At 44.3% G+C, this 26,272-nt stretch overlaps 1 protein-coding gene and 1 pseudogene across 4 annotated transcripts in view; one reads left to right on the top strand and one right to left on the bottom strand.

Moving 5' to 3' along the window:
- TRIM2 (tripartite motif containing 2) overlaps positions 1-26,272 on the top strand; it is a 138,343-nt gene that overhangs the window by 57,778 nt on the left and 54,293 nt on the right. Inside the window, exon 1 of one of the 4 annotated variants that reach the window (XM_036240475.1) lies at positions 16,748-16,805. The exons of the other annotated variants lie outside the window; for them this stretch is intronic. Coding sequence (XP_036096368.1) covers positions 16,803-16,805 — 3 coding nt within the window. The 5' untranslated portion in view covers positions 16,748-16,802. Of the gene's footprint in view, positions 1-16,747; positions 16,806-26,272 lie in introns of those variants that run through there. 4 annotated transcript variants of the gene reach the window in all.
- LOC118616631 lies at positions 24,159-24,257 on the bottom strand (annotated as a pseudogene).

The following is a 26,272-nucleotide window of genomic DNA, read 5'->3' as shown; positions in this document are numbered from 1 at the left end:
CCACGTGTGACCATGACTGAGATCTACAGCAGAAACATATTTTACATTGTGGTCCACTGTGGACATATATTTCAAGGAAACAAAAGTTGCATGAGGCCACATTTAGCCCTCTGCCTTTTTCTAGTCTATTTCATTGTTTAAACAGGCTGGTTGCAAGCCACTCTTGAAACCCACAGTTTGAGGATTACTGTTTAACACCCTCCCGCCTCCCACACCCAAATCCAACCGGGTGATAGCCGTGGGACTGCAAAGACCAGCAGAGATGGAAGCAACATCACAGACGTTGGGAGGAATCTTGACTTCAGGGTGCTTTGAAGTGAAAAGTATAACAAGATGAGTAGCAAATCTCTGCGCCAAATCATGCCCCAAGGACGCGTGGGGCGAAAGTGGCTAGCTCTTCAGCAGTGAGTCATTTAGGGCTGTCACATGCATTTATGAGGACTGAAGCCATTTTTGCTGCCAAGTTTTTCCACTGGATGGTATAGGAAAAGATGCAGATGCACTTTGGAGGATTTTGAAGTCGTTAGTCCTAAAATGGCTGCAGGATTGCAGGGCGCAGAACTTGGGCGCGCAGCCCAAAGAAAAGCAGCCCTGGGCCCGCACTGCACCGTGACGTGATTCCTGCAGACAGGAACTGCAATCGGAAATAATACCTCCCGGCCGAAGCTGCGGCATATGACAGTTAACAGCTTGCTGAGCAGGAAATGGTTTTGCAGGCAGGACATTAGGAATCCACTCCCAGAATATAGCATAGACCCTGAATGTGTGCATCCTTCCTTCCACCGCCCAGGAAGAGGGGAAACATTCCTTTTCACTAGAATGAACCTTCTGAGTGGCCGTGTGCCTCTTGGCCCCTCCAGGGTCTCACTCCTTCAGCGAATCCTTCCTTCCCTCTGACGCCATCGTTTCCTCCTTGAGCACAGCTTTCCCTCCTCTGACTTCTAATCTACCCTGGTTTCCTTGCAAAAAGCCCTTCAGCAGAACCTTTCTCTGTCTTCATAGTGGTGGTGGTTACGAGACTGTGTGCTTGTCAAAACTTATAGAATTGGACACTAAAGAGCGAATTGTACTAGATGTAAACTATATATTTACAAAAAAAAAATTTTTTTCTGTATTGATTTTTAGAGAGAGAAAGGGAGAGGGAGAGAGAGATAGAAACATTGATGAGAGAGAACATTGATTGGCCACCTCCTGCATGCCCCGCACTGGGGATCCGGCCTACAACCTGGGCATGTGCCCTGACCGGGAATCAAACCGGCGACCTCTTGGTGCATGGGTCGATGCTCAACCACTGAGCCACACCGGCTGGGCTAAACTATATATTTTTTAATACATGACTTAGAAATAAAAGTACCCCCACCCTTTTCTTAATCCTGCCACCCTGTGATTATCATCCGCTTTCCTTTCCCTGACCCTTTCTTTCCCCACTGTCTTCATATCAGCTAAAACCGTGGCGTTTACAGGGTGGTGGGGAGGCAGCTCTAACAAGCGAGCAAACAGGTTGGTCATTACAAACTGTGAAGACTGCAGTGGGACCTGTGGAAAAAAGTGCCCTGTGAGGAGCTTACCATCCCTCAGGGAGACTCAGGAACTTTGCCATTTACTAAGGAGAAGCCACCTCTTTCTCTGGACTCAAGATCTCAGAATGCAGTCACGGGTTGACTGATTCTTGAAAATCCAGAAACAGAGAGACAGAATGAACGAGGGAGGGAAGAACAGAAGCCGGAGGCCACAGGAAGGCTGGGCAGAGGTCCCAGAATGCTGCTAGGAGAGCCCTGGCCCGTGGCATGAACAGAAAAATAGAAATAAAATCTGTTTTTATAATGAGTGAGCTTTATGGGCAAGTCTGAATTAAGCCTGGGTTCTTCTACTTCTAGGGGCAGACAAACATGTGTAAATTGCTTTTGAAAAATAGAACGTCAGTTCCTCCGAGGCCCATCAGGAGCATGAAAGAGCAGGGGCCGCAACATGCCAGCCAGCCATGCCAACAACACAGGTCTTGAGCAATCTCTGAGCTTTTATCACCTTAGCCTGCTGTCACATTTGACTAGGCTAACTGCTAATGATTTACTGTCCACTCTTGTGTGTTTGTTTTAGTGTCCAACTTTTATTGTCAAGGTTATTCTCAGGTTACGTAGCTTCTTAACCATGCAAAGTTGGTACAGTACTTAGCCTCCTTATTATGTCTTGTATCTTTTGTTTTCCTTTCCAGTCCCAGGAGTCTGCCTTCTCTGTGAATCCCCCTCTAACAGGATGTCGAGGTTTATTTTTTCCCTGCCCTTGGCTCTGTGGATGGGCCAAGTTTTAACCTTTTACTGTCCTCATCCTTTGGGGTGAGTTCCTGTTTCTCAGCTATTTTGGGAACGCCTGCTCTTTGCCCAGCTTGCATGCTCCTAACCTCTAAACCATTAACTCTTCAAGCAGACCAGCTGTGCCACGAGAGCTGTTTGTTATTCCTCAAGATAGTATTTTTATTCTCACTTGGCAAGGGCTGTGCGTGTTTCTGTTGCGGAACACTCTCCACGGGACCTCCTTCCCCATCGTGTAACCGGGGAGCCTGGCAGACCTCCACCCCCGGGTGTGTGTGTGAAGAGAGGGCAGTGGGGCAGATGGAGAGAGGCATGCACTCAGGCCTGCGTCTGCCATGGCCTTTGCCACTATTTGTATGGCATGGGGGGGAATCACGTCACCTCCCCAGACCTGTTTCTTTGTCTGTATGAAGGTGATTGGACTGGATATGGATACAGAGCTCCAGGTATTCTGAAGAGATGCCTCAGGGACCCTGCAAAAGTGAGAGGTGACCATGTTGGCAGGGCCCCAGGACTGAGAACAGTTCTTTATGGAAGGTATTTTGTGGCTTTAAAACCATGGGACTGTGTCATCTTTCCAACTTTTTTATTCTCTATTAATTTGAGAGAGAGAGGAAAGGAGAGAGAGAGAGAGAGAGAAACATAAATGAGAGAGAAAATCAACTGGCTGCCTTCTTTATCTCCCCCCCCCACCACCACCACCGGGGATCAGGCCCAGAACCTGGGCATGTGCCCTGACTGGGAATTGAACTGGCGACCTCCTGGTGCGTGTGTCGATGCTCAACCACTGAGCCACACAGGCTGGGCTGGTTCTTTTCAACTTTAAATGCCTCTGAGTCTATGAAACGATGGAGCATCTTGTGCCTTCCTGCTTCCAGTGACCAGTGGAGAGGCCCTGCCAAGGCAAGAAGGGGCTGGGTTAGGAGCCAGACCTGGGGCTGTGGGAGGGACCTGAGCCTCCTTGTGGGACTGGAAAGTGATACAGTTTATGTCCTTGACCCAGGCGTTTGGTCTGAGACTGGAGAGCCACTTGACAGAGGCGTGGCTCTCATCCCTTTAGAGGTCTCAATGCCACAGCACGTGGTGTGGTAAAGATGAAGGAAATGCCAGGCTCTTTGATTTGGGCTTGTGCTTCTCGGTGGGTAGGGAAGGAGCACTGGGTACAGTCGGGGACATCCTGGCCAGATCTCAGTTCCTCACATTTTCCCTTCTAAAGAGGTCTTGCTTGCTTTCTTCATCAGATAGCAGTTAAAACAAACAGGCAGTACTGAAGGGAGCCAGCAGGTTATCTGTGACTCATACCATGTACACACATCTGTGCCTGGGCCATGTTCCTCCCAGAGGAGAGTCCCCACCAAGTTACAGGGCATTGCTATGACATCTGACCCTGAGGACTGCTCAGCACTCAGCCAGGCTGGATGAACAGATGCTTTACCTAGTCGTGATAGCAGAACACGGATAACACATCGTTTTATAAAGATGTACAAGAGCAGTTTTGATTCTTGGAATGACTTTATAAAGCCTTTGCATTTCCTTTGCATCAAGGGAAACACATTTAATTATTAATTGCTATGTGTCTGGAATATGGCCTTTTTAATAGCACTGGAGAAAGACTTTCTGGTTTGCGAGGAATTTCATATGAACTAGACAGTGAAACTCTTTCTAGATTGCAGAGGAAAGGAAAGCACAGTGTCCTGTCTCCATTCACAGATGCTCAAGAAGGTAGGGGTGGAGGCAAGAAAAAAGGGAATGAGGAACTACATGGAATTTCCTGGGGAGCTGACTGTTCTCTAACAAACTCATTTGCGATCTGAATTTTTTTTTTAAGATCTTTTTATTTATTTATTTATTTTTTTAATATTTTTTTAAAAAATGACTTGAGAGAGAGAGGGAAACATCGATTTGTTGTTCCACTTATTTATGCATTCATTGGTTGATTCTTGTATGTGCCCTGACGGGGGATAAAACCCGCAACCTTGGCGTATCAGAATGACGCTCTAACCAGCTGAGCAAGCCGGCCAGGGTTGAGGTGTAACTCTTTTATTGCCATTTTACAGATGAGGAAAAGGATGGTCAGAGAGGTTGTACATTTTCCCTTAAATTGCACCAGTCAGTGTCAGAGCTGTGATTCAAACACGTTGTCTGAATGACATCAACCTCCGAATGCCATCCCCGTTGACTGGAGCCATACTCATGATCACCCTTGGTGGGGCTGAGGTAGAGGCCACAGATAGAACTTGTTTGTTTGAGATTGAATTTATTTTTGTTTTTGTTAAATTGATTGTTTAACTGAGATTTTATGTGTGTCTCTCTCATGAGAGTGAACAAGTTCCTTAAGGAGAGTGACCGAATGTGGACCCCAGTGCAGTGCCCAGCATACAGTAGAAGCGAAAGTAAAAGCTTGTTGAATGAAGGAAATGGATGGGGAGTAGGGATGGGGAAGGAGAAAAGGGGAAGAAGAGAGACAAGAAGAAAAAATATATTATCAAGGAAGACCCAGGTCCCCCCAGCATTGGCCCCCCGGCCATGGATTGCTCCACTTGTTACCAAGGTGGCATACTTGGTACCAGGGCACACCGCTGTGGGCAGGACCCTGTGGGCCTGGCAGGCCCGCCTGACTTGACTGGTGTGCACACCTCCTCTGCCGCGGTCTAGCTGCTGCTATTTGCCTGCCCCTGCTCCTGTCACCTCCGGTGGCACTGTGACTGCCTGGCACATATTGCTGACTCTTGATGGGGAGAGCTAGGCAAGTCAGTATTTACCTTGGAGCATGTCCATTTGGAGGAGGACATGAAAGCAAGGACTCTCATTTTCTTTTTCTTTTTAAATAGTTTATTGAGCCCAGCTGGTGTGGCTCAGTGGTTGGGCATCAAACCATGCACCAAGAGGTCGCCAGTTTGATTCCTGGTCAGGGCACGTGTCCAGATTGTGGACCCGATCCCTAGTGCAGAGCATGCAGGAGGCGGCCAATCGATGTTCTCTGTCATAAATGTTTCTGTCTCTCCTTCTCTCATCCTCTCTATCTAAAATCAATAAGGAAAAAATTTTAAATAAATAGGTTATTTATTTTTAGAGAGAGAGGGAGAGAAACATCTATGTGAGAGCTCAGCATTGATCAGCTGCCTCCTGTACACACCCCTACCACCACCACCAGGGGATCGAGCCCACAACCTGGGCATGTGTCCTGACCAGGAATCAAATCGGCATTTTGGTGCATGGGACAATACCCAGCCAACTGAGCCACACCAGTCAGGGCAAGGACTTCCATTTTCACGTCCAGAGACAATGACTTTCATCAAAGGGAGAAACATTGACTCTGGAAAGGTGCCAAAAGAAGTAATTTATTTTTTACCTTCCTTCCCAAGAAGACCACTGCTGATTGTAAAGACGAGACACTGACTAATGAGGGCTCATTTCCAGTGGTCATTGACCAGCATGAAGCACCAGACCTCTTGCATCGATGTAAGAAACATCCAAACCTGTAGAGAATTTTTATGAGTTTATTGAAACCAAACTGACAACATAATACCAGGAGCAAGATCTCAAATGCTCCTGAGAATAAGTTTTGCTGCTGCTTTTATGCATTTGAAATTAAGGACGGGACATAAGAAAGGCTGGAGAAGTCAAGGTGGGGAATGGATTCAGGAGTGGGGAACATGCGGCCCAAGGGCTATATAAGACTCACAAAATGAATACCAGCTAATATCACATGTTTCAACAAACTAGCCTAGCTAAATATAGCAGGCTAATTTTTTTTTTCAGATAGAGTGGGAGGGAGAGATATATAGAGAAAAACATTGATGCCAGAGAGACACATCGATTGGTTGCCTCCCACACGACCCCAACCAGGACCTGGAACCAAACTGCAACTGAGGCACGTGCCCTTGGCCAGTGAACCCGTGATTCTTTGGTCCGTGGGCCAACACTCTAACCACTGAACCAAAAGGGCCAGGGCCTGAAAGTAGAGTCTTAGCAGGCTAATTTTTAAGTTGATAATTTTGTATGGCCCGAGAGTAGTGGTATAAATATCCAAATGGCCCTTGGCAGAAAAAATATTCCCCGCCGCTGGCTCAGGAGAGTTAACAAGATTATGTGCCTTCTTGTGGGTTAATAACCCCTTCGTGGGGTATTACTGCTGGTATTTCAAAGGTGTATTAACCTAGATGCACAAGAACTATAGACAGGGCCTGGCTTAAAAACTGTCACTAAAAAATTTATAGGCCTGGGACATGACTACCCACCATGACCTGCCCCGTTAGAAATTCATGATCAGATCACCCTGGGAGGTTACTTTCCATAGAACCCCTATTTTTGCTCATACTTACAAGAAGGAGGGGCACATGGGTTTGAGCAGAGACCTTCTTTTTTCCTGGGGCTGGCCTGGGATTAGGAGTTGGTGTGGGGACTCACCAAGAGCAACAAAGTAACTCTCCAGCCTCTCACTCAACTGTGTCAACGGCAGCTAGAGACACCAGTGCTAAGTGGGTGAGCAGGCCAAGGGAGGCTGTGTCCAGGCGAGTATGAGAAAAGTGTATAGATAAATCTCTTCTGATTTTGTATGATTCTGCCCACTCTCATTTATTGATTTATTTTATTTGCTCTAAGAAAAGAATTAATGGGGAGTAGTATATTACTAGTCCATTAATACAAAAATAAATGTTTATTGAACCCCTACATGAGCCAGGATGGAAGAGTACAAAAGTGAATCATTGGTCATTCCTAGAGGAACTCATAAGTTTTTTTGTTTTTGTGTGTGTGTGTGTTTTTGGTACATGCCCCTAGTGGGAACCAAACCCAGGACTCTCTGGTCCACAGGCCAACTCTCCAACTGCTGAGCCAAAATGGCCAGGGTAAAACTCACAAGTTTTGTGTTGTTAATACTACTACCATACTAATACATGTAGTGACTGCTTAGTATATGTCAAGCACTGTGGTAGGTTCTCTTCATAGACTAAACCACTTAATTCTCACAATTATCCTGTGAAGTAGGTTATTAGCCCCATTACACAGATGAAGAAATTGAGGCACAGAGAGGCTCAACTACTTACACAAAGTCATCAGTGGCAGAGCAAGGATTGAAATCCACCCCGGCACCAGAGCTCACACCGTCCACCACTGCACTACACAGCTTCTGATTATTGTCACTTGAGCCTTGCTGTGCTTCAGCTCAGTGCTAGGGCTCTTCCACACTATCACTTAGTCATCCTTAGGAGGTAATGTTTTACAAATGCACTTACTCACAGAGGCAATGAGCAACCTGAATATAGAGCAAACACAGATGTGTCTCAGAAGCCTGTGTGCCTTCATTACAGCATCATGCTGACATTCGTAGTACGATTGTGATATTGGGATATGGGTGACTGGTGTGGCATGGTGCCACATATACTGCTTAGGAGAATGATTACGTGTGTGGGGGAGGCAGCCAGGGGATGGCAAGTTCTACTATCCTCAGATACCAAGGATATTGTGGGGGAGCAAAAATAATTTTCCTTCTACCCTTCTAAGTTCATCCAGATGGTGTAATAATCAAGTCGATATGAGGTGGACTAACAGGAGAAAGTAACCAACTTTAGGATGTGTGTACCTATGGGGGTTCCATAAGATTATGGGGCAAGGACACATCAGGCGCTGAAGAGTTATATTTGCCTTGGTGAGCTAAGGAGAAGGACCTAGTTGTTTGGGACTACATAAGTGGAGGAAGTCAATTCACATGGAAATGAAAAGCAAATGTTTGGTAAATAAATGTTTGTGGGTCATCTTTAACAATAGGACCCAGAGAGCACTTTGAACAGAAGGGCCTTGCTGGGGGGCTCCTCCCTGTATATCACACACTGAAGATCGAACTCCAGTTATCCATGAGGATAGCGTCCTTCCTGGAACAGTTCTTCTGTCTGCATTCTTTCAGACAGAAGGATGGTTAAAGGTTTTTCCTGAGTCTTTTGTGTCTAAAAAATAACCGGCTTAAAATAATCAATATCCCAACAAGGCATATTTGGGGGAGGCAAAGCCTGCTTCCCCTCATTAGCTCTGTGCCAAGGTGCCAGACTCCTACTTTAGTGTCACCCTCCCGGTGAAAGCACAGAGCTCAGAAGTCCTCAGTAAACTCAGGCTTGTTAAGGAAAGTCCCCCCGAACCCCAGAGCACCACGGTCACGTTCGCTCACCTGCGGAAGGCAGGAGAGCCGCAGTCCCGGAGACGGAAAGGGGCCATAGCTGGAGCCCCCACATTGCTGGGCGGTCAGGCCACGGCGATTCCTCTAGGTCAGTTTTTACAGCTGTCACCGCAGGACCGACTCTCCCTTCCCTGGCACTCCCATCGCCACCAGTTATTTGAGAGTGGTCCTGTTTCCCGGTGAGAAATCAGGTTAGAAAAGGAAACCTGGGCGGGGGGTGGGGGTGGTCACAATTCTGTACAAGCCTGGCCTGGCGCATCTCTGTCCGAGGCGTCTGCTTTTCTTTGCCAGAGGAGACCTTGGCTCCCTGGGGGAGGAGCCTGTTGCCATGGAAACCACCGCCCACCGTGGGAAGCGGGTGAACGCTCTCCGGACTCTGCCTGTCTGGGAGGCAGGGGCTGTCTGCGAAGCGTCCCTATCTGTGATTATTACCTTTGAGTCAAGTCCTAGAAGCGGAATTACTTGTTCAAAAGATATAAATGTTTACAAGGTTCTCTCTGAACTACATGTTGGTTTAAAATAATCCACTTTACGGGGACAGAGAGGAAGAATGCAGGGGAGAGGAAGTCAGCTTCCAATAAGGCAGTATCCGCGGCGCACCCACCTCGGGGCTCCTCGCGGCTGTCAGTCAGGGCTCGGCCCCACCCAGCTCAGACCGGCTCCGCATCCCGGGTCAGACACCAGGGGAAAGTTTCTTTGCAGAATTCCTGACTCTAACTCCCAACTCGGCAGTTAGAACCGCTGCACTGGTTAATTAAACCAGGTAAACCGCTAGAGCAAGCGGTAACTGGGCACGGCCTTGAATCTGTCAAAATGGGAAGTGTGATTATGAAATCGCTGGAGAGAAAACCCTGATGCTGGTGAGCTCAGTGTGGACCTCGGTGCCATTGGGAGTCCAGAGCTGGGACCGGGAGGTTATCTTCCAAGCATCCTCAGGACAGGAAGCGTCAGTTAGCCAGGCCAAACAATGGCAAAACAAAAGAGTGTGTGTTGACTCACTTTTGCTTTTTATTTTTGTCAGAACAAGACAAAGAATAAGGAGGGGTAGCATGCTGTATCCACAGATGGCAGAGCCTTGTATTTCGCCTCAGTCTCCTCTGTAAAGGACATCTTCCCACAGAGAAAGGGCTTCTGAAGGCTACTGAGGAGGAAGTCACACCAGGGTAGGCCAGCTGCACAGGGTTCGAGCTGCCAGTCAGACACAAGCAGGCTTCAGTCTAATAGTGTGGTTAGTAAGTACTGGCAAAGGATACAAAGCAGGAGACACAGTATCTTCACCTCATCAGGAGGCCCAGAAGCTTCCTTTGCCCCTCACCTGTTTGAGGTATGTACCAGAGATGAGAGCCAAAGGGTGTGGGGGTCACCTTAACACACAAACTTAGAGCCCCCTTTTCCTGCCAGTCACCTCACAGCTTCACTAACGCACACGGCAAGTGAAGCAGACGTGACATTCTCCGTCTATCTTAACCACTGTTTTCAAGGCAACAGTGCTGTGGGAAAACCAGGTCGTTCTCAGGTGGGCCTACGTCGGCCCAGGCCCCGTGTGTTGTGGCTTGAATTGTGTTCCTTAAAATGATATGTTGAAGTTCCAAAGCCCATGTACCTATGAAAGTGGCCTTATCTGGAGATAGGGTCTTTGTAGACGTAATCACATTAAGGTGAGCTCATACTCTGTGAGGGTGGGCCCTAATTCAGTATGACAGGTGTCCTTACAAGAGGAAAAAGCCGAGACAAAGGGAAGGCAGTGCCATGTAGAGACACACAGGGAGAAGACAGCATGAAGCCATGGAGGTAGATGCACCTACAAGCCAAGGAATGCCTACGGCCACCAGCGGCTAGAAAAAGCAAGGAAGGATCTTCCCCTGGAGTCTTTAGATGGAGCTTGACACTTTGATTGTTGTACTTCTAACCTCCAGAAGTGTGAGAGAATATAGTTCTGCTATTATAATCCACCCCACTGTGTGGTTCTTTGCAGCAGCCCTTGAAAACATATACAGTGGGTAAAAATGGAAAAACCAGTTGCTGTAAATAAATCTTAAGTCCCCTGGCTTCAACAGGGATGTTCCAGGTTTCTTTCCTTTTAATAGGGCCTAAGAAAGAAGAAGCAACAGGAGAGAGCATAGGTCAGGCTGCTCTGGCTCACTGGAGAGTCAGGGGAAAAGGGGCCTTGGAGACAGATTTGGGGGTTAGCCCAGGCCTATTGCTCCCCTGGTTGTGACTCTTGTGGGGGCCCTTAGAATTTTGGAGATACACACCTGTGGGGGAAGAAGAAGGGAAAAGAAAAGGTGTGGGAATGCTCCTGGGAGGGAGAGCGCATCACATTCCAGGATTTTGAAGGAATGTATGATTGCCAAATCACAGACCCTGATTTCTGTGAGACCTTAAGGAAAAGGTATGTTTCTTAAAGACTGGAGATAGGGAAATGCACTTTTCATTTACAAAGATCAAACCCACAAATTGTAGGCTAAGGAACTCTATCAAGCATAATTTTTTTTTTTGATCCTCACCTGAGGACATTTTTTCATTTTTTGTTCAGATACAGTGGGAGGGGGAGAGAGGAAGAGAGGATAAGAGAGAGAGAGGGAGAGGGAGAGAGGGAGAGAAACATCGACGTGAAAGGGACACATCGAGTGGCTGCCACCCACACAACCCAACCAGGGCCGGGGACAAACTGCAACCGAGGTACATGCCCTCAGCGGGAACTGAACCCGGGTCTCTCTTTACCACAGGCCAACGCTCTAACCACTGAGCCAAACCGGCCAGGGCTATCAAGCATAATTCTATAGAGGAGTATTAATGGGATGGTTTACAAGCATCTAGAAAGGAAAGCATTCTGGGTTCCATAAGAATAAATTATACTAGACCTATTCTGAATTTCCTTTTTGATAGGGTTATTAGACATGAGTTTTAGTTGCCTGTTTAGTATGATTCAATGTGACAAAAGTGCCAAGTTAAATGAACTCAGAAGACATTAGTGAAAGTATAGGGCCTAGATCAAAGAAAGCGACGGGCTTGCTCTATTCTGTGCTAAGCAGGCCCCACCTGGATTGTGTCGTCAATATTGGGCAGCACCCTGTAAGAAACACACAGGCAACCACAAGGTGATACTAAGATACTGAGCAGGGAGTCAGGGGTGCTTGATCTGAATCATTTTTACTGCAGACACTCTGCCTGTCTGGGAAGGGCTATCCTGACACCTGAGACCCAATCAACATGACTTGACTTGTAGGCAGAAAACTCTGTCCCCATGAATGATTTTGAGAGGTTCTGTTCATTTCTTATTTTAGGATCATGAGTGCCCAGTACACCAACTGGTACATAATTATTTGTGAAATGTAGAACATTACATGGTAATCCCAAAGGGCAGACCAGTTCTGGTGTGAGTTCTTGGGATATAAACTGGCTCAGCTGGTTTCCTGGTAAATCCATTTCTGTGCACATAACACCACTAGGTTAAGGCCAACTTGGACTTTCTCTTTCATTAAGACCACTAAGGGAAAATTCTTTCTGCTTCATTATGTTTAAATAGTCCTGTTTGGTCTAGGATTTCCCCATAGCCACTAAAGAATGGTCCCTAGTCCCCCAATGTGAGGGACCTCCAAGGGCCACTGACAATAGAGAGGAAGAAGCTTGTTGGGGTCCAAGCCAAACCACTCATCCAAACTGGTTATGAAGAGTATGGACTGACGGGAAGGAGCCTGGGTTTGAGCGGCCACACCTGGAGTGCTGTGAACTCGGTCAGAACAATACCTCTTCTCCAGTTGCTCATGCCTGAACTGAAGGCTGGAATAATTGTTCCTTACCATCCTCTTTCAGAAGACCATTGGGCAACAATTTGCATAAAGGTTTTTGAAAGCAAAGATAAGAAAAACTCAATAGTGATTTCATTAGGCAGAGTTTCTAGGTTCCTGATTTCAGGTTGCCTCCTAGTTGGCCGACCGCCTTTGTCTCTCGCTGGAGCACACCACCTCTCTGATCAGCTGGCGTTGTTCCGCTGCGGGATTGCCTGACACCTGCCTGCTTTAGCCCATCCTTGCAGGGCACTGTGGTCCTGAAAGAGGAACTGTGCCAGTCACAAGACCTGAACTAATTCACCTCTACTCCATAATGGCTACTCCACTGTGGGCTGGTCCTGCGACCTTTCTGAACCTCAATTTCCACAAAAATAATAATTGTGCCTACTCTATCTGTTTCTGAGTTTGCTTTGCTTTGTATCATGAAAGTGGTTTCTAAATTATAAACTACCAATGGGATATGAAGAATTGTATCTCCCTAGTGGCCTCTGATCCAACTGTTTTCCAATTCTGAAATGAACATTTACCTTTACACCTTGTTATGTCACTCATTCATTCACAGAAGGATTTCTGTCATCATGCATCTGTGTGTTCGGTGCCTACTGTGTGACAGGTACTGCAGGCTGGGGACTTAGAGGAAATAGGTTGAGCTGTCAATAATTTCCAGCAATGAATGCTGTGGGGAACACAGGGGTGGCACCCAATCCGGACTAGGGTGAGAGGGTCTGCGACTGGAGGAGTTGTCAGAGAATCCTCCCTAAATTGGGTGATGCCTTTGCTGAGCTCTGAAGATTTGAAGGAGTTAACCAGGGGAAGGAGTCGGGAGAGGATGGGAGCATCCCGGGCAGAACAAGTGGCATGTGAGCCTAGAGATTACTGTTTCTCAAAGGGGGTGCTATTGGCAGTTTGAGAGGACAAATGTACTTGTATGTGACTCTCCCATGCATCGGAGAGTATTTGGCATCCCTGCCCCTAGGCACTAAATGCCTGCAGTACCTCCCCACCCCCAATACACAATCAATATGACAGCCTACAGTGCCCCTTCACATTTCCTAATGTGTACCCTGCCACTTCATCTGGGGGTTGGTGCCGTGTCCTGCGTGAGAGCCACTGCTAACAAAAACACATGGTGGCATGTCTTAGGAACAAGAATATGACAAGAAGGACAGAAGTGGGAGAAAATGAAGAAGGCACGGGCTAGATGATAAATGGTCTTATGTGTGTCTTAAGGAGTTTAGTTTCTAGGAGCAACTTCCTTGATCAGAGATAGACTATGTATACAGGGCTTTGGCACATAACAGATGGTCAATATATTTAAGATCTCTGTCTCCCTGGATCCTACCAAACCCAGTTTAGTTAGCACATGTCCTGTTCTTAGACATATTCGCTGTCTGTATACCTCCCGATGGCTGTGTACATCAGTCAAACTGCCCAGTGACAGTTAACTGTTTAATGTCTATTCAGCTGGAGGGAAACAATGGGGAGGGCAAGACAGCTCCAAGATGTTAGTAAGGTGTGCAGTGGACCCAATCCCAAGGGTCTTGGGCTCTTCTCTGCTCTTGTGGCCCCACCATCTGGCTGCTTGAGGCCTCAAAACCAGCAAACTCCAACTCAGAAACTGCTATTACACACCAACAGCCACTACGCCACCACCACCTGTTGCCAGGAGTGTCAAGGGGAAGATGCTGTGGCCTGCAACACATCTTGTGGTAATACAGGCCCAATGTATAAACAGTTGGTTCATTTTCTAAGGTGTGCTGAAGATAAGGCTGCACTTTCCTATAATCAACAATGTTACCTGCGTTAGGTTCCTGGCCGGGCACTGCAAACCCCCTTACTCAGACAGTAGTTACGCCATTGTGATGCGTGTATTTGGGACCCACCTATCCTGTGTAAAGCTGTTTCCCAGGAAGAGCTATTCCCAATTCCAGGAAAAGATGAGAAACATATGTGACCCCCTTGCTTTACTGCACCCCAAGCTCCAGCCATGCTGAACTACCATTCACTTCCTAGGAGCCATCTCTTGCCTCCAAGCCTTTGCCGGCGCTGTGCTCCATGCCTGAAATGCACCCCACTCCTCCTCCCCCCTACATGTCCCTCTGGGGGGCTCCAGAGCACCCACTTCCTCTTGCAATCACAGCACTTACCATGCAGAGTTGCAATTGCCTGCTTACTCATCCATCTCCTCCACTGGAGTGTGACCTTCCTGACGGCTAAGAAACTGTTATGTTCTTCTCTGTATCCTCAGTGCCTGGCACACGCTAGACATTCAATAAGTATCCACTGGAATGAATGATTGAATGAGTAGGTGAACCTTCTCTGACTACAAACCCAACCACAAGACCAAGGATCTCTCCCACTTCTCGACCTTCTTCTGAGCACAAAGACTCACTCCAGTTGTATAGTCCAGAGTTTGGTTGAGTGGGGAAGAAAAGGAGGGAGTTAAGGAGAGAGGATGTGCTTGGGGAGGGGTCAGTTTGGTGAATTTGACTACTGGATGGGCTCAGCAGCACAAATGAGAAGAAGAGGGGATTCCCATCATACCAAGTCAGGTACTTTTGTGATGGTCTATCTTAGGAAGAGGACATTGTAAAATAAAGTGGGGTTGGTCTACCTATAGTTTCAGGGATTGGTTCTAATTAAATGGTAAACTAAAACAGAATATGTGTCCACACAAACACCTGTATATGAATGTTTATAGCAACCTTGTTCATAATAGCCAAAAAGTGGCAATAACCCAATGTCCAAGTGACAAATGGTTAAACAAAATGTGCTATATCCATACAATGGGATATTTTTCAGAAAAAGGAATGAAAATACCTGGTACAACATGGATGAACCTTGGAAACATTACATTAAGTGAAAAAAAGCCAGACACCTAAGACCCTATATTATAAAATTCTATTCATGTGACTAGCCAGAACAGAGACAGAATAGGTTAGTGGTTGCTTAGGACTGTGGGGGATGGCAAGGTAGGGGGTGGTAGCTTAAGGGTGATGAAATGTTCTCAAATGGTGGTGGAGATGGTTGCCCACGTGCGAACATACTAAAAGCCATTCAATTGTACACTTTAAATGGGATTGTGTAATATGTGAATTATGTCTCAATAAAACTGTTTTTTTAAAAAAAACCACTAATGCAGGGTGTTAATCTGGGCTTCGGAGACCTGTGTACCACCTGCAATCACATGCTCAAATCAGCATGTCTGCGCATTTTCTAGGGTCTGAATCCCCTTCCTGCTCCCACCACCAAAGGTAATCACTGCTCTGCAGAGCTGACTGAATGCCAGGAAAAAATGGGATGAATATTGATATAATCAAATATGCAAATTCACAGTTTTATTATTTAAATAAAAGTGATTAGTGTCCATTTTTAAACTACTAACTAACCAAGGAATAAAATACAATGTGATTCCGGAACTGCCTTCCATGCTGTAGAAAATGGAATGATTGTGAATTCTATTCTGACATGTACGATTATTTCATTCTGAAGTATTATTTGTAATGTGAGGATGTAATCGTTTTTATATGGCTACATGCTGCTCATTTTTAAGTTAGTAAACACTTTCAAAATAAGTTTTAATGACTTGGTAGGAAATCAAATTATGTGTAAATGTAAAGTTTGTCAAGTTTCTCAATCTTTGAAAACCTTTACATCATCAGAAAAGCAATGAGTTCTGTTCATCTGCGGAAGTGAATAAATGCACCCTATGATTTTTCTCTGAATGATTAGAACCACAAAAAGCAGAGAAATGTCATTTGCATTATTTGACTTTGAGGAACTGTATTTTATTTCCTGGGCAAATACCAAGAGTTGGGAAAAGGTAGTAGAGGCTTGTTGGACTGAGCTGTTTTGCATTTTCAAAATTTGCATTTTCAAAATTTGCGTTTGAGTTTCAAGCTACTTGAAAAGTCTAAGGAAAGAGACCGTCTTTTTTTCCTAAAGGAAGGAAGTGTGTGCTCTCACACCCTCTAAATTTTAACTTTTCATATTGTGTTGCCGTACGTTTCGTTTTCCTTGTAGAATCCATTCTCACTCGCCCCACTTTTGCTCATCAGCACGCCCTTTGCCATGCGGAGCCCTCACGGTGCCCGCCTGGCTGCTGCGCGCAGGGAGGGAGGTTGCCTCTCCCGGGGTGGATCGTGCAGTCCCATCGTGGTGATGGACCTGAGCGGCCCAGCACTCAGCGTGGAAACAGCTGACTGCTGACTCAGAGGGGCGAGCAAGCCACCCACGAATCTCATTGCAGCTCGCTGCTGCATCCCTATCCCATAATCCCTTGCTTGGTTTGCTGCAGTCTTTTCAACAGACGCTGAGTGAGGAAAAGATGTCCTGTAAGATGAAGATTGATTGGTTTGAATGCCGAAAGGGGTCTTCCACTTGTTAAGGACCCAGAAACATTCCTGCGGACTTTGCAGAGCCTCCTCTCGTTTCCTCCATTTTTCCCTTCTTCTGTTCTGTTCATGAACTGGCACATCCCTCCATAGAGCAGAAGATATGCTGGGCTTCTGATGATGGCTGCACTGCATGGTAGGGAATTTGAACCAGTCTCTTTGCATGGCGCTTCCAAACTTGAGATGTTAGCAGAAATGTGCATTGTTCTTTTGGGTTCCCGCGGAGCTGCAGCTTGGGAGGGTTTAATGCTTTGCCTCGCTGATTAGTTTGCAGAAATGAGCAGGTCCTAAATGTTTGGATTGCTTAGTATTATATTATGCCAGGTGGATAACTGATTTCTCCTGCTCTCTCTATCCTGCTCCCCACCCCACCTTTTCTCTCTTGGTAATGTTGCATGCTCTAACTATAAGATAGAGGGAGACCCGCTCTTTGCTTAAACAAAGGCACCGAATTCACAAGAATAGGAAGAAAGTCATGCAAGATTTGCTTATCAAGTTCCTAATGTGATCTATCTCTTTATTTTTACTAGTCTTAATGGGTACCTCGACTTATTTTAAATAGAAGATTTTTATCCTCCTGTGTCTGTTGGGTACAAAGATGGGGATGCAGTATTTAATTTGCAGGATTCTCTCCTGGATACCCCAGGGTGGAGGAGAATGTGTGATACAACCCTTCCCCCCACCCTGTCCTCTATTAGAGAACCCTGGGGTTGAGTGCCAGGGTTCCCAGTTACCATTGGAAACCCATTCATTCATAATGCATGACTCGACCCTCTGAATTCCAAATCCCTTTGAAGACCAGCAAATATGCAGGAGATGATTTGGTTATTTTCTGACATTTCCCCCTGCCTTTCAGTACACTAAAATCTGGGTGGAGTTCAATGGTAGCAATACAGCGGAGGGGAAAATCCTTGCGTTGGACCTTAGGTTTGCTTTCTGAAACAGTGGGCAATCTCTTTCTGAGACATTTTTCTACAAGTATGCCCCACCCTGTCATTATTCTTTATTTTGGGGGGATGGGAGATCAAGTAGGAAAGCTATTTATTTTAAGCTAAAAATTAGGTAGACTTCTGAATCAAAAGATAAGATGCTATTTCTGTCTTAAGAAAAGATGAGTTATAGCTTTAAGGAACACATAGATTTAAAATAAGGCATTTAAAAAGTATTATTGGTTCTTCTTTGGCTTAGATCATTATGGCAGTTTTATTCCTCATGATTAAATTGTTAGAGGTTTTGTGTGTGTGTATTTAATTAGAATATGTAAAGAGAGCCATTTGTTTGCCCAGATTCTTAAATTGATTTTTTAAGTATTAGGATTCCGTTCTGCCTAGTGTGAACCTTTGATTCTTTTCCAGCAGAGGCCTTAGCAGCAAGGGCCCTAGCCCACTGTGATGTTAAATAATGCACGCCCCTCCCGAGCAAGCACACAATGCAAAGTTTCTTGTGTGCTGTGGTATGAGAAAGCAGCTTTCTGTTGCAGAGATGTGAGTAGTAGCCTTCCCTAAACCTCTAAATATTCCTTTCCAATTTTCTCCTAGGAAGACACAAGTGATTTGCACTGGAAAGGTTAAAACTCAGCCGAATGTAAAAAGGTTCTCTGATAGAATATGCTGGTTCAAGAAATGTAAATGCAGCCTGTGTAACCCACACATTTTAAAAACGAACAATAAAATCAACATACATTTTTCTCCATAGCTAATATTATAATCCTGAGATGACTTATATGATAACAAAAGCTTAAGTGGATTTTGTTGCGTGTGAAATAAAGTAAAACTACTCATTCTTTGTCTTAAAAAATAAATGAAAATGTCCTCCATTTGGATATCTTTAGACATTAATTTCTCCAAATCACAACTTTTTTATGTCTTTATTAAGTAAAATAAAAATTCTAAATATGTACCAATTTTTTAAAATTTTGATAAGCTTAGTTTTTAATCCTTACACAAGGACATTTTTCCATTAATTTTTAGGTAGAGTGCAAGGGAAGGAGGGGGAGAGAGAGAGAAACATCAGTGTGAGAGAGACACTTAGATTGGTTGCCTCCTGAACAGCCCCCAAATGGGGATCAAATGAATGTATCCTTGACCAGGAATCAAACAGAGGGCCGATGCTCCAACTGCTGAGCCAAACTGGCTAGGGCTAGCTAAGCTTAATTTTTAAGACTCTCTTGTTCTTTTTTTTTTTTTATGATCTCTCTGATATTAATAAGACTTTAACCAAACTTTGGTCTATATTATTAAAATATAGAGAGGAAAAATACTTTCAAACTTAAAAAAATTTGCTGCCGAATTACTATCATAGTTTTTTTTTGTTCGTTTTTTTTTAAGTGTGACTGAGTTACCTCTAATTGTGGCAAAGTGATCATTTGCACATACCTTTAAAAAAACCAACTCAGATGCCATCTGTGCCCCTTTATTACTTATCTAAGGGTTTCAGTGTCAGAGTAGAATTTGTTCTATAATGGGGTTAGCTGTTAGGGTTCTCTGAATATTATTGTGCAGGTTGTCCAAATTTAACAAGTCGTCCTAGAATTTGGAGATTTAGACTAGACCAGATACTGAGGAATACATGAGCCCATATAATTATTCAACTGGCATCACTGAAGGAAATATTAATTACTGCTGTTAGCATGCCAGTCTTTCTACCCACCCCTACTTTACCTTCTCTGCCTTTATATTGTCAATAGCCTCCATGAAGTGCTTTTTATTCTTCTCCTTGAAAATGCATTAATTTGAGTGAACATTTATTCTAATCAATGGCAGAATTAAACAATATGCTTCCTGTTAACCAGGGGCAAAAGAGGTTTTGCTGGTAATAAGCCTGTCTTTGTCCTGATGGGGGATACATGCCTCTTTTCCCTACTTGCTAACCTTGCTTAATTCCCAGAGCTTAGGGCCCTGGTTGTGCTCTGCCAATTTTGTGGTCCAAGAATATTTAGCCTCGTTGTATAGTCCCCAAGGAAAGCAAGGGAGGAGACTTGGAGAGCAAGATGATGGATGTGGAGAGAGGAGACCCCACTCATCTTGACGGTCCCAGGGTACTGTGAGATGAATGTCGATTAGCCTGACCATTTAGCACTCCATCATGCAGACCCAGCCTTCTGCAAGTTGGAACCCCCAAGGCGAATCTCAAGAACTAACTGCAAAAAGTAAGGACTTTTATGAAGAAAGCGATGGCAAACAGTTATTTAGACTAAGGAAAGAGGTAGAGGAAATAGGCAATAAATATCATAAAAACAAGTAGGGTACTTGGCTTGTAAATCAACTTCCATATAAGCAAAACCCAGCAGTCTAGGGAAGCTGACATGCATCTGACCCTGAAAATAAGAACCTTAGGAAAGCTTGGGCATGTCCTTGCCTAGAAGTTAAAATAGATGGTCCCTGAATGCTCCCTCCCCCCAACACACACACACATGCACGCACACACACGCATGCACACTCATACACATACTGTCAGGAAAGATATTGCATCCAGCCTCCTAATTTACAAAATGGCCCACTTGGGACAGCAGCTTGATTGGACTGGAAATAGGTCACCTTGTTTTCATTTCACCGAAGGTTGTCCTCTTTTCTTTCTTCTTGTTGAAGCTCTCAGCAACAGTACACATTCCACTGCAGGTCAGTGATGATATGCTCACAAATCGTAAACATGAAAAATACCTTGTTCCTTTCCTTGTGTTTCAACCTGTGCCTTGAGCTGGAGGTCCCACCTGTCCTGGCAGGTGAAAGGTAGCATACTGGAAGTTACAGATCATCCTCATGGTTCAAGACTTCTTTTCTGTGAATGTACCGGAAGATTTTTAACTTCTTGAAAAGCTGATTTTAGCATGCCGCACCACTGTCATTGGCCCAAGAACAACACAAAATTAGCCATATTAATAAATTCGGCTAAGTGACAACGAGGAGGAACCCAGGCGTGCCATAAACTTAAGCAACAGACGTGGAATCTAGTGCCTGTAGGATGATGTAGAATCAGATAAGCTGGCTGCCTGTCACCCACAAATCACATGTTCAGATTTTCTTTTCCAAAGGAATCTTGACTGGCTCCCCAACCTTGTTCCCTACACCAGCCAAACAAGTTTCACCACTTCTTGGTCCTTGGGCTTTTCTCTTCCACCCTCCCTTCTTGCTCTCCCTCACTGTGGTGTCTGGTCTTTGATCTGAGTGGTATCATTTGGGGTGGGAAATATGGTCACCGCCATAGAATTGTGGATGCAGGCATTTTTCTGTCATTTCATCTCCTCCTATCAAGTTCTACTTTTCCATTTGGTTGTAATGCCCACCAAGTTGTAGATTTGAGAAAGTGAGCCAGGAAAAATACTAGAGATGACCAGAGGAAAGAAGGGCTGGACAGGATTCTTCTCTGCCCAAGGACTTTGCGATGTGATTGCTGCACTGTTTTTACCTGCTATGAGTTGATTAGTTGGCAAGCCCCCACTAATAAGGAATTTGTGTGTTAACCTTCTTAGACTTTTACTTTCCAACATATGTGTCTTCCATAGTTCTCAATTTCTCTTTCTGCATTTGTGAGTGTGTTAAAATATGTCACTATTTACCTTCTGGATAATGACTTCCATTGCTAAGCATTAGATTGTCACATGGGGAGGCAGGTACTGTCTGATGTCAAGTGAAAACAGTCACATGGCCCTGGTCAGTTTGGCTCAGCGGTTAGAGTGTCGGCCTGCGTTCCAGAGAGACCCAGGTTCAATTCCCACTAAGGGCACGTACCTCCATTGCAGTTTGTCCCCGGGCCTGGTTGGGTTGTGCGGGTGGCAGCCACTCGATGTGTCCCTTTCATATCGATGTTTCTCTCCCTTCTTCTCTCTCCCTCCCACTCTATCTGAACAAAAAATGAAAAAATGGCCCTGGCCAGTTTGGCTCAGCGGTTAGAGCGTTGGCCTGCGGTCTGGAGAGACCCGGGTTCGGTTCCCGCTAAGGGCACGTACCTCTGTTGCAGTTTGTCCCCGGCCCTGGTTGGTCGTGCGGGTGGCAGCCACTCAATGTGTCCCTTCATGTCGATGTTTCTCTCTCTCTCTCCCTTCCTCTCTCTCCCTTCCACTCTATCTGTACAAAAAATGGAAAAATATCCTCGGGTGAGGATAAAAAGAAAAAAAGAAAAAGAAAAAATGTCCTCTGGTGAGGATTACAAAAAACAGTCACATGATTGGTAATGACCTTGCTCTTTATCATGTCATTCAGCAAATGCCCCTCTTTTCTGCTGCTGGGATTGAGTCCATTCCTGTGTTATACTTCATTTGTTCAGTTCGTTCAAAAAATAATGCATGTCTACTATATACCAGGCACAGTCCTAGGAGCCAGGACTATTGCAGTGAGCAAGCAGACAAAAATCCCTTGTGAATTCTACACCTCAGTGGGGTATGGGAGGAGATAATATGCAAAATAAATACATTATATAGTTATATTGGAAAGTGACCAGTACTATGGGGAAAAACAGAGCAAGGATTGGGGGGTGCAAGTGCTAGGGGTTCAGGAGCAAGTTTCAATTTTAAACAATGGTCAGATTGAGAAGGTGATATTGAGCAAGGCTGGAGACATGGAGTGAACCCCTCTGTAAGCAGTATTGCTCTTGTCACCGACAAGGAACCTTAGCCAGTCTTCCCACATAAAAACTCTCATAGCTTTTCATGTCAATATCATATCCATGTTGGCTATTTATATAGTTTTAAAATGGCTCTTCCTGCCTTCACTTCTCAACCATTTCCTTTTGTTAGTGTGTCTGGTGCTGATTTCTGTATCTAAAGCATCTGGGATCCTTCAGGGACAAAATCCACCCCAGGCGTGTTTTCATGTGCGTCTCTCCAGAAATTAGTTTCGCTGATCTCCAGCAGAATAAGTCTATGGCCTCATCTCCTTCATTATTGTTCACTTGTTTCTGTGGGTTATGTGAACTAAGAAGGATCTTTGACACTTCAGAAACCAAGATGGGGAAAGAAGATCCACAGAGAATCTAGATAAGAATGTGTTGCTCTTCTAATCAAGGAGATCAGAAACTGTGGTCATGCCCAAACACTTTGATTAAAGGCTGTCATATGTTTTGTATATATTCCTCAAGGCATATTCAGACTGATAGAAGGTTTCCCATGGTGCTGATTGGCACACCCTAGGCTTCCATTTTTCTAAGCACGTTATCCCTTTAGGAGCAGTTAAATTGTCTTCCTCTTATGGGTATCCACTTTTGTTCAGGGAATGATGGTTCCTGGCAAAGTTTCCATTTTGGGGAGTTGGAAACCTTTTGTGTTGATTCTGGGAGTCCTCAAAATCCAGCTGTCTTCAACAGGTCACTTGTGACAGATCTGTAATATTGTTGTAATTTTAAAACTGTTAATGAGCAAACTTAATTTGCCGTATAAATTACCAGTGCTAACAAAGATTCTTACCCACTATACGGTAGTGATTGTAAAATTAGAATAAAATGCTTTACTTCAGCTTTGGAGAATAAAAATTTTGGCTCAAAAAATTTCATTTGGTCAACATATATCAATAAAACAAATGTTTTCTTTGTTACCTCAAATCCAAAGTTCTAAAGTTAAAAAAAAGTAAAATCCAATATTATATTTTCTCTCTGCTTTATTTAATACTCAGCATGACTGATTATTTCAAAGGGTGATAGGAAAAATTTTTTAAACTATTAACAAGAAAATTGTTTTTAACTGATTTTAACAGAAAAGTCTACATATATATATATTTTAATTGTTTTTATTAATTTGTTTTTGTTACAGATGTTTCTCCCCCCCCCCCCATTGACACCCTCCTCCCCATCCCCCTACCCCATCCCCAGCTTTGTTGTCTATGTCCATTGGTCATGCATACATGTGTATAAGTTCTGTGGTTTATCTCTTTCACCCCTAACCACTCCTCTTCTGAGGCTTGTCAGTCTGTACCCCACCTCTATGCCCCTGGGTCAATTTTGTTCATCAGTTTGTTTAGTTCATTATATTCCACAAATAAGTGAGATCATGTGATATTTGTCTTTCTCTGCTTGGCTTGTTTTGCTTAGCATAATACTCTCCAGGTCCTTCCATGCCATCTCAAAAGATAAGAGATCTTTCTTTCTTACACAATAGTACTCCATTGTGTAAATGTACCACAGCTTTTTTATCCACTCATCTACTGATGGGCACTTGGGTTGTTTCCAGATCTTAGTGATTGTAAATAGTGCTGCTGTGAACATAGGGGTACATATATTCTTTCTGATGGGTGTTTCAGGTTTCTTAGAGTATATTCCTAGAAGTGGGATCACTGGGTCAAATGGCAGTTAATTTTTAACTTTTTGAGGTAACATTATAGTGTTTTTCACAGTGTCTGCACCAGTCTGCATTCCCACTAGCAGTGTACTAGAGTCCCCTTTTCTCCACACCTTCACCAACACTTGTTTGATGATTTGTTGATGGCAGCCATTCTGACAGGTGTGAGGTGATACCTCATAGTTGTTTTAATTTGCATCTCTCTGATGATTAGTGATTTTTAAAAAAAATATTTGACACATCAAGACTTTGTCTGTCATCCTTGCTCTAGGGCCACGCTGATCTTCTGTGTCATCTCAATGTTAGTGCTGCTGAAGTGAGCACTCTATAATCTTTACGTCTCTCTCTTACACACACACAGTCAAGTGTGAAACTGGTTCAGGATTAAGTCTCATGATTTATCGGATAAGGCAGAAAACTTGAAATCTGAGCTTTCTGAGTCAGTGATTTTACTGGATGACCTTGGGCAAGTCATTTACACCCTTAGCTTTGGTTTCCTTATCTTAAAGACAGGCAAATTCATTCTTTCCTATTCTATGTCGTAGAGATGCGGTTAAAGAAAAGCAGACGATGTACCAACATTTTGAACTTCTGAGCTTCATTTAATTCAATAATTATCATTCTCTACTCTAGCTCTTTAGAGAGATATTCAGTGAAAGTCTAGGAGATAATGTTAGCTAATTAGGTATGTCACACCTACACTGTTTAATTAATACAGCGAGTTGTTTGAATGTGACACTCCTGTATAGCAGGTGCTTTCACAAGGTTCGGTCTGTTTATTAGTCAAGCTCTTTAATGAACTTATCTAGAAAGTATAGAGTTGGAAGATGGGTGTGTCACGTAGGTAACTATATTCAAATGTGTCTAAATAGAATTTTCTTTCTTTTTTTATTATTATTTTTTATTTTCAATCTTCACCCAAAGACATTTTTAGATAGATTAGAAAGGAGGGAACGGGAGAGAGAGAGAGAGAAACATCAATGTGAGAGAGACACATCGATTGGTTGCCTCCCACACGAGGGCTGGGGACTGAACCACAACTGAGGTACGTGCCCTTGACTGGAATCGATCCCACGACTTTTTGGTCTGAGGGCCATGCTCTAACCTCCGAACCAAACTGGCCAGGACAAATTTTCTTTTTTTCAAAATATATTTTTATTGATTTTTTAGAGAGAGAGAAGGAAAGGGAGGAAGAGGGGGGAGGGGAATGGATGTGAGAAAGAAACATCGATTAGTTGTCTCCCTTAGGCAATCCAACAGGGGATCGAACCCATAACCTGGGTGTATGCCCTGACCAAGAATCACACTAGCGACCTTTTGGTGCATAGGATTTTGCTCAACCAACTGAACCACACTGGCCAGGGTAGAATTTTCATAGTAAAAGTTAACATACTTTTTAAAAACGGCCAATCGATGTTCTCTCTCATCGATGTTTCTCTCTCTCTCTCTCTCTCTCTCTTTCTCTAGAATCAATAAAGAAAAAAAATTTTTTTAAATAGTAGAGATCTATCTGTGTTAAATTAACTAAAGTTGAACATTGAGCGTCAGTCTTCTTGTGGATTCCTCGTGTCCTGAGGAATGTCACAGCCGCATTGAGTGTGAGCCATGGCAGGGGGGTGGCCTGGGCTCAGGAAACAGGCAGTTGTCACTCTTGCTCCCCAGTGGCCTCACATCCTCCTACAGACACTCTTGAACTGAAACTGGGACTGGTCATTGGCTGCTCAGGTAATTAGGTGATTTGGTGGGGAGAAACTATCATTTATATTCGGAAAAGAGTGTTTCCTTTAGAAAGTATAGAATTGTTCATTCTCTAACTGTAGTATATTTCCCAGCTTCAAATGCAGGTCACAGGCCACATTACATGTTATATATAAACCAAGCTCCCATTGTACAGCCTTCTTAAAATACAAGTCAAAGGAGGTGTAGTGATTCAAAGAGTGAGAAGGCCATGGGTTTGGAACATACACACCTGAGTTTGCATTCCGGCACATTTCTTAACTGAGCGTCACTTTTAAAAAATCTTACAGAATAAGAAGAATACCCTGCCTGCTGAGGGTTATGAAGATTGACTACTTTTTGGGGGGGGAAGAGAATTAAAGAACTGTGGACACCTTTCCCATATATTTAGGGAGCGAGTTTTAGCCCAGCCTTGGTTTGGGATAGAAGCCAAAGGTTCTTTAAGGTGGTAAATGGAGCTGTGTTTAAGTCATAACTTTTTCTTCCCTTGTTCTCTCATAGGCCCTCCACTTGCTCCTCTGTTGCCCTCTTCTAACTCTTCATTTCTGCCATGATTCCTCTCTAACTGAAACCTCTCCTGAATGAATTCCCGTCACCAGGTC

The sequence above is a fragment of the Molossus molossus genome, unplaced genomic scaffold (genome assembly GCF_014108415.1).
Source record: "Molossus molossus isolate mMolMol1 unplaced genomic scaffold, mMolMol1.p scaffold_m16_p_4, whole genome shotgun sequence".
In the NCBI taxonomy this organism is placed as follows: domain Eukaryota; kingdom Metazoa; phylum Chordata; class Mammalia; order Chiroptera; family Molossidae; genus Molossus; species Molossus molossus.
This window is presented reverse-complemented; position numbering and strand designations above follow the sequence as displayed.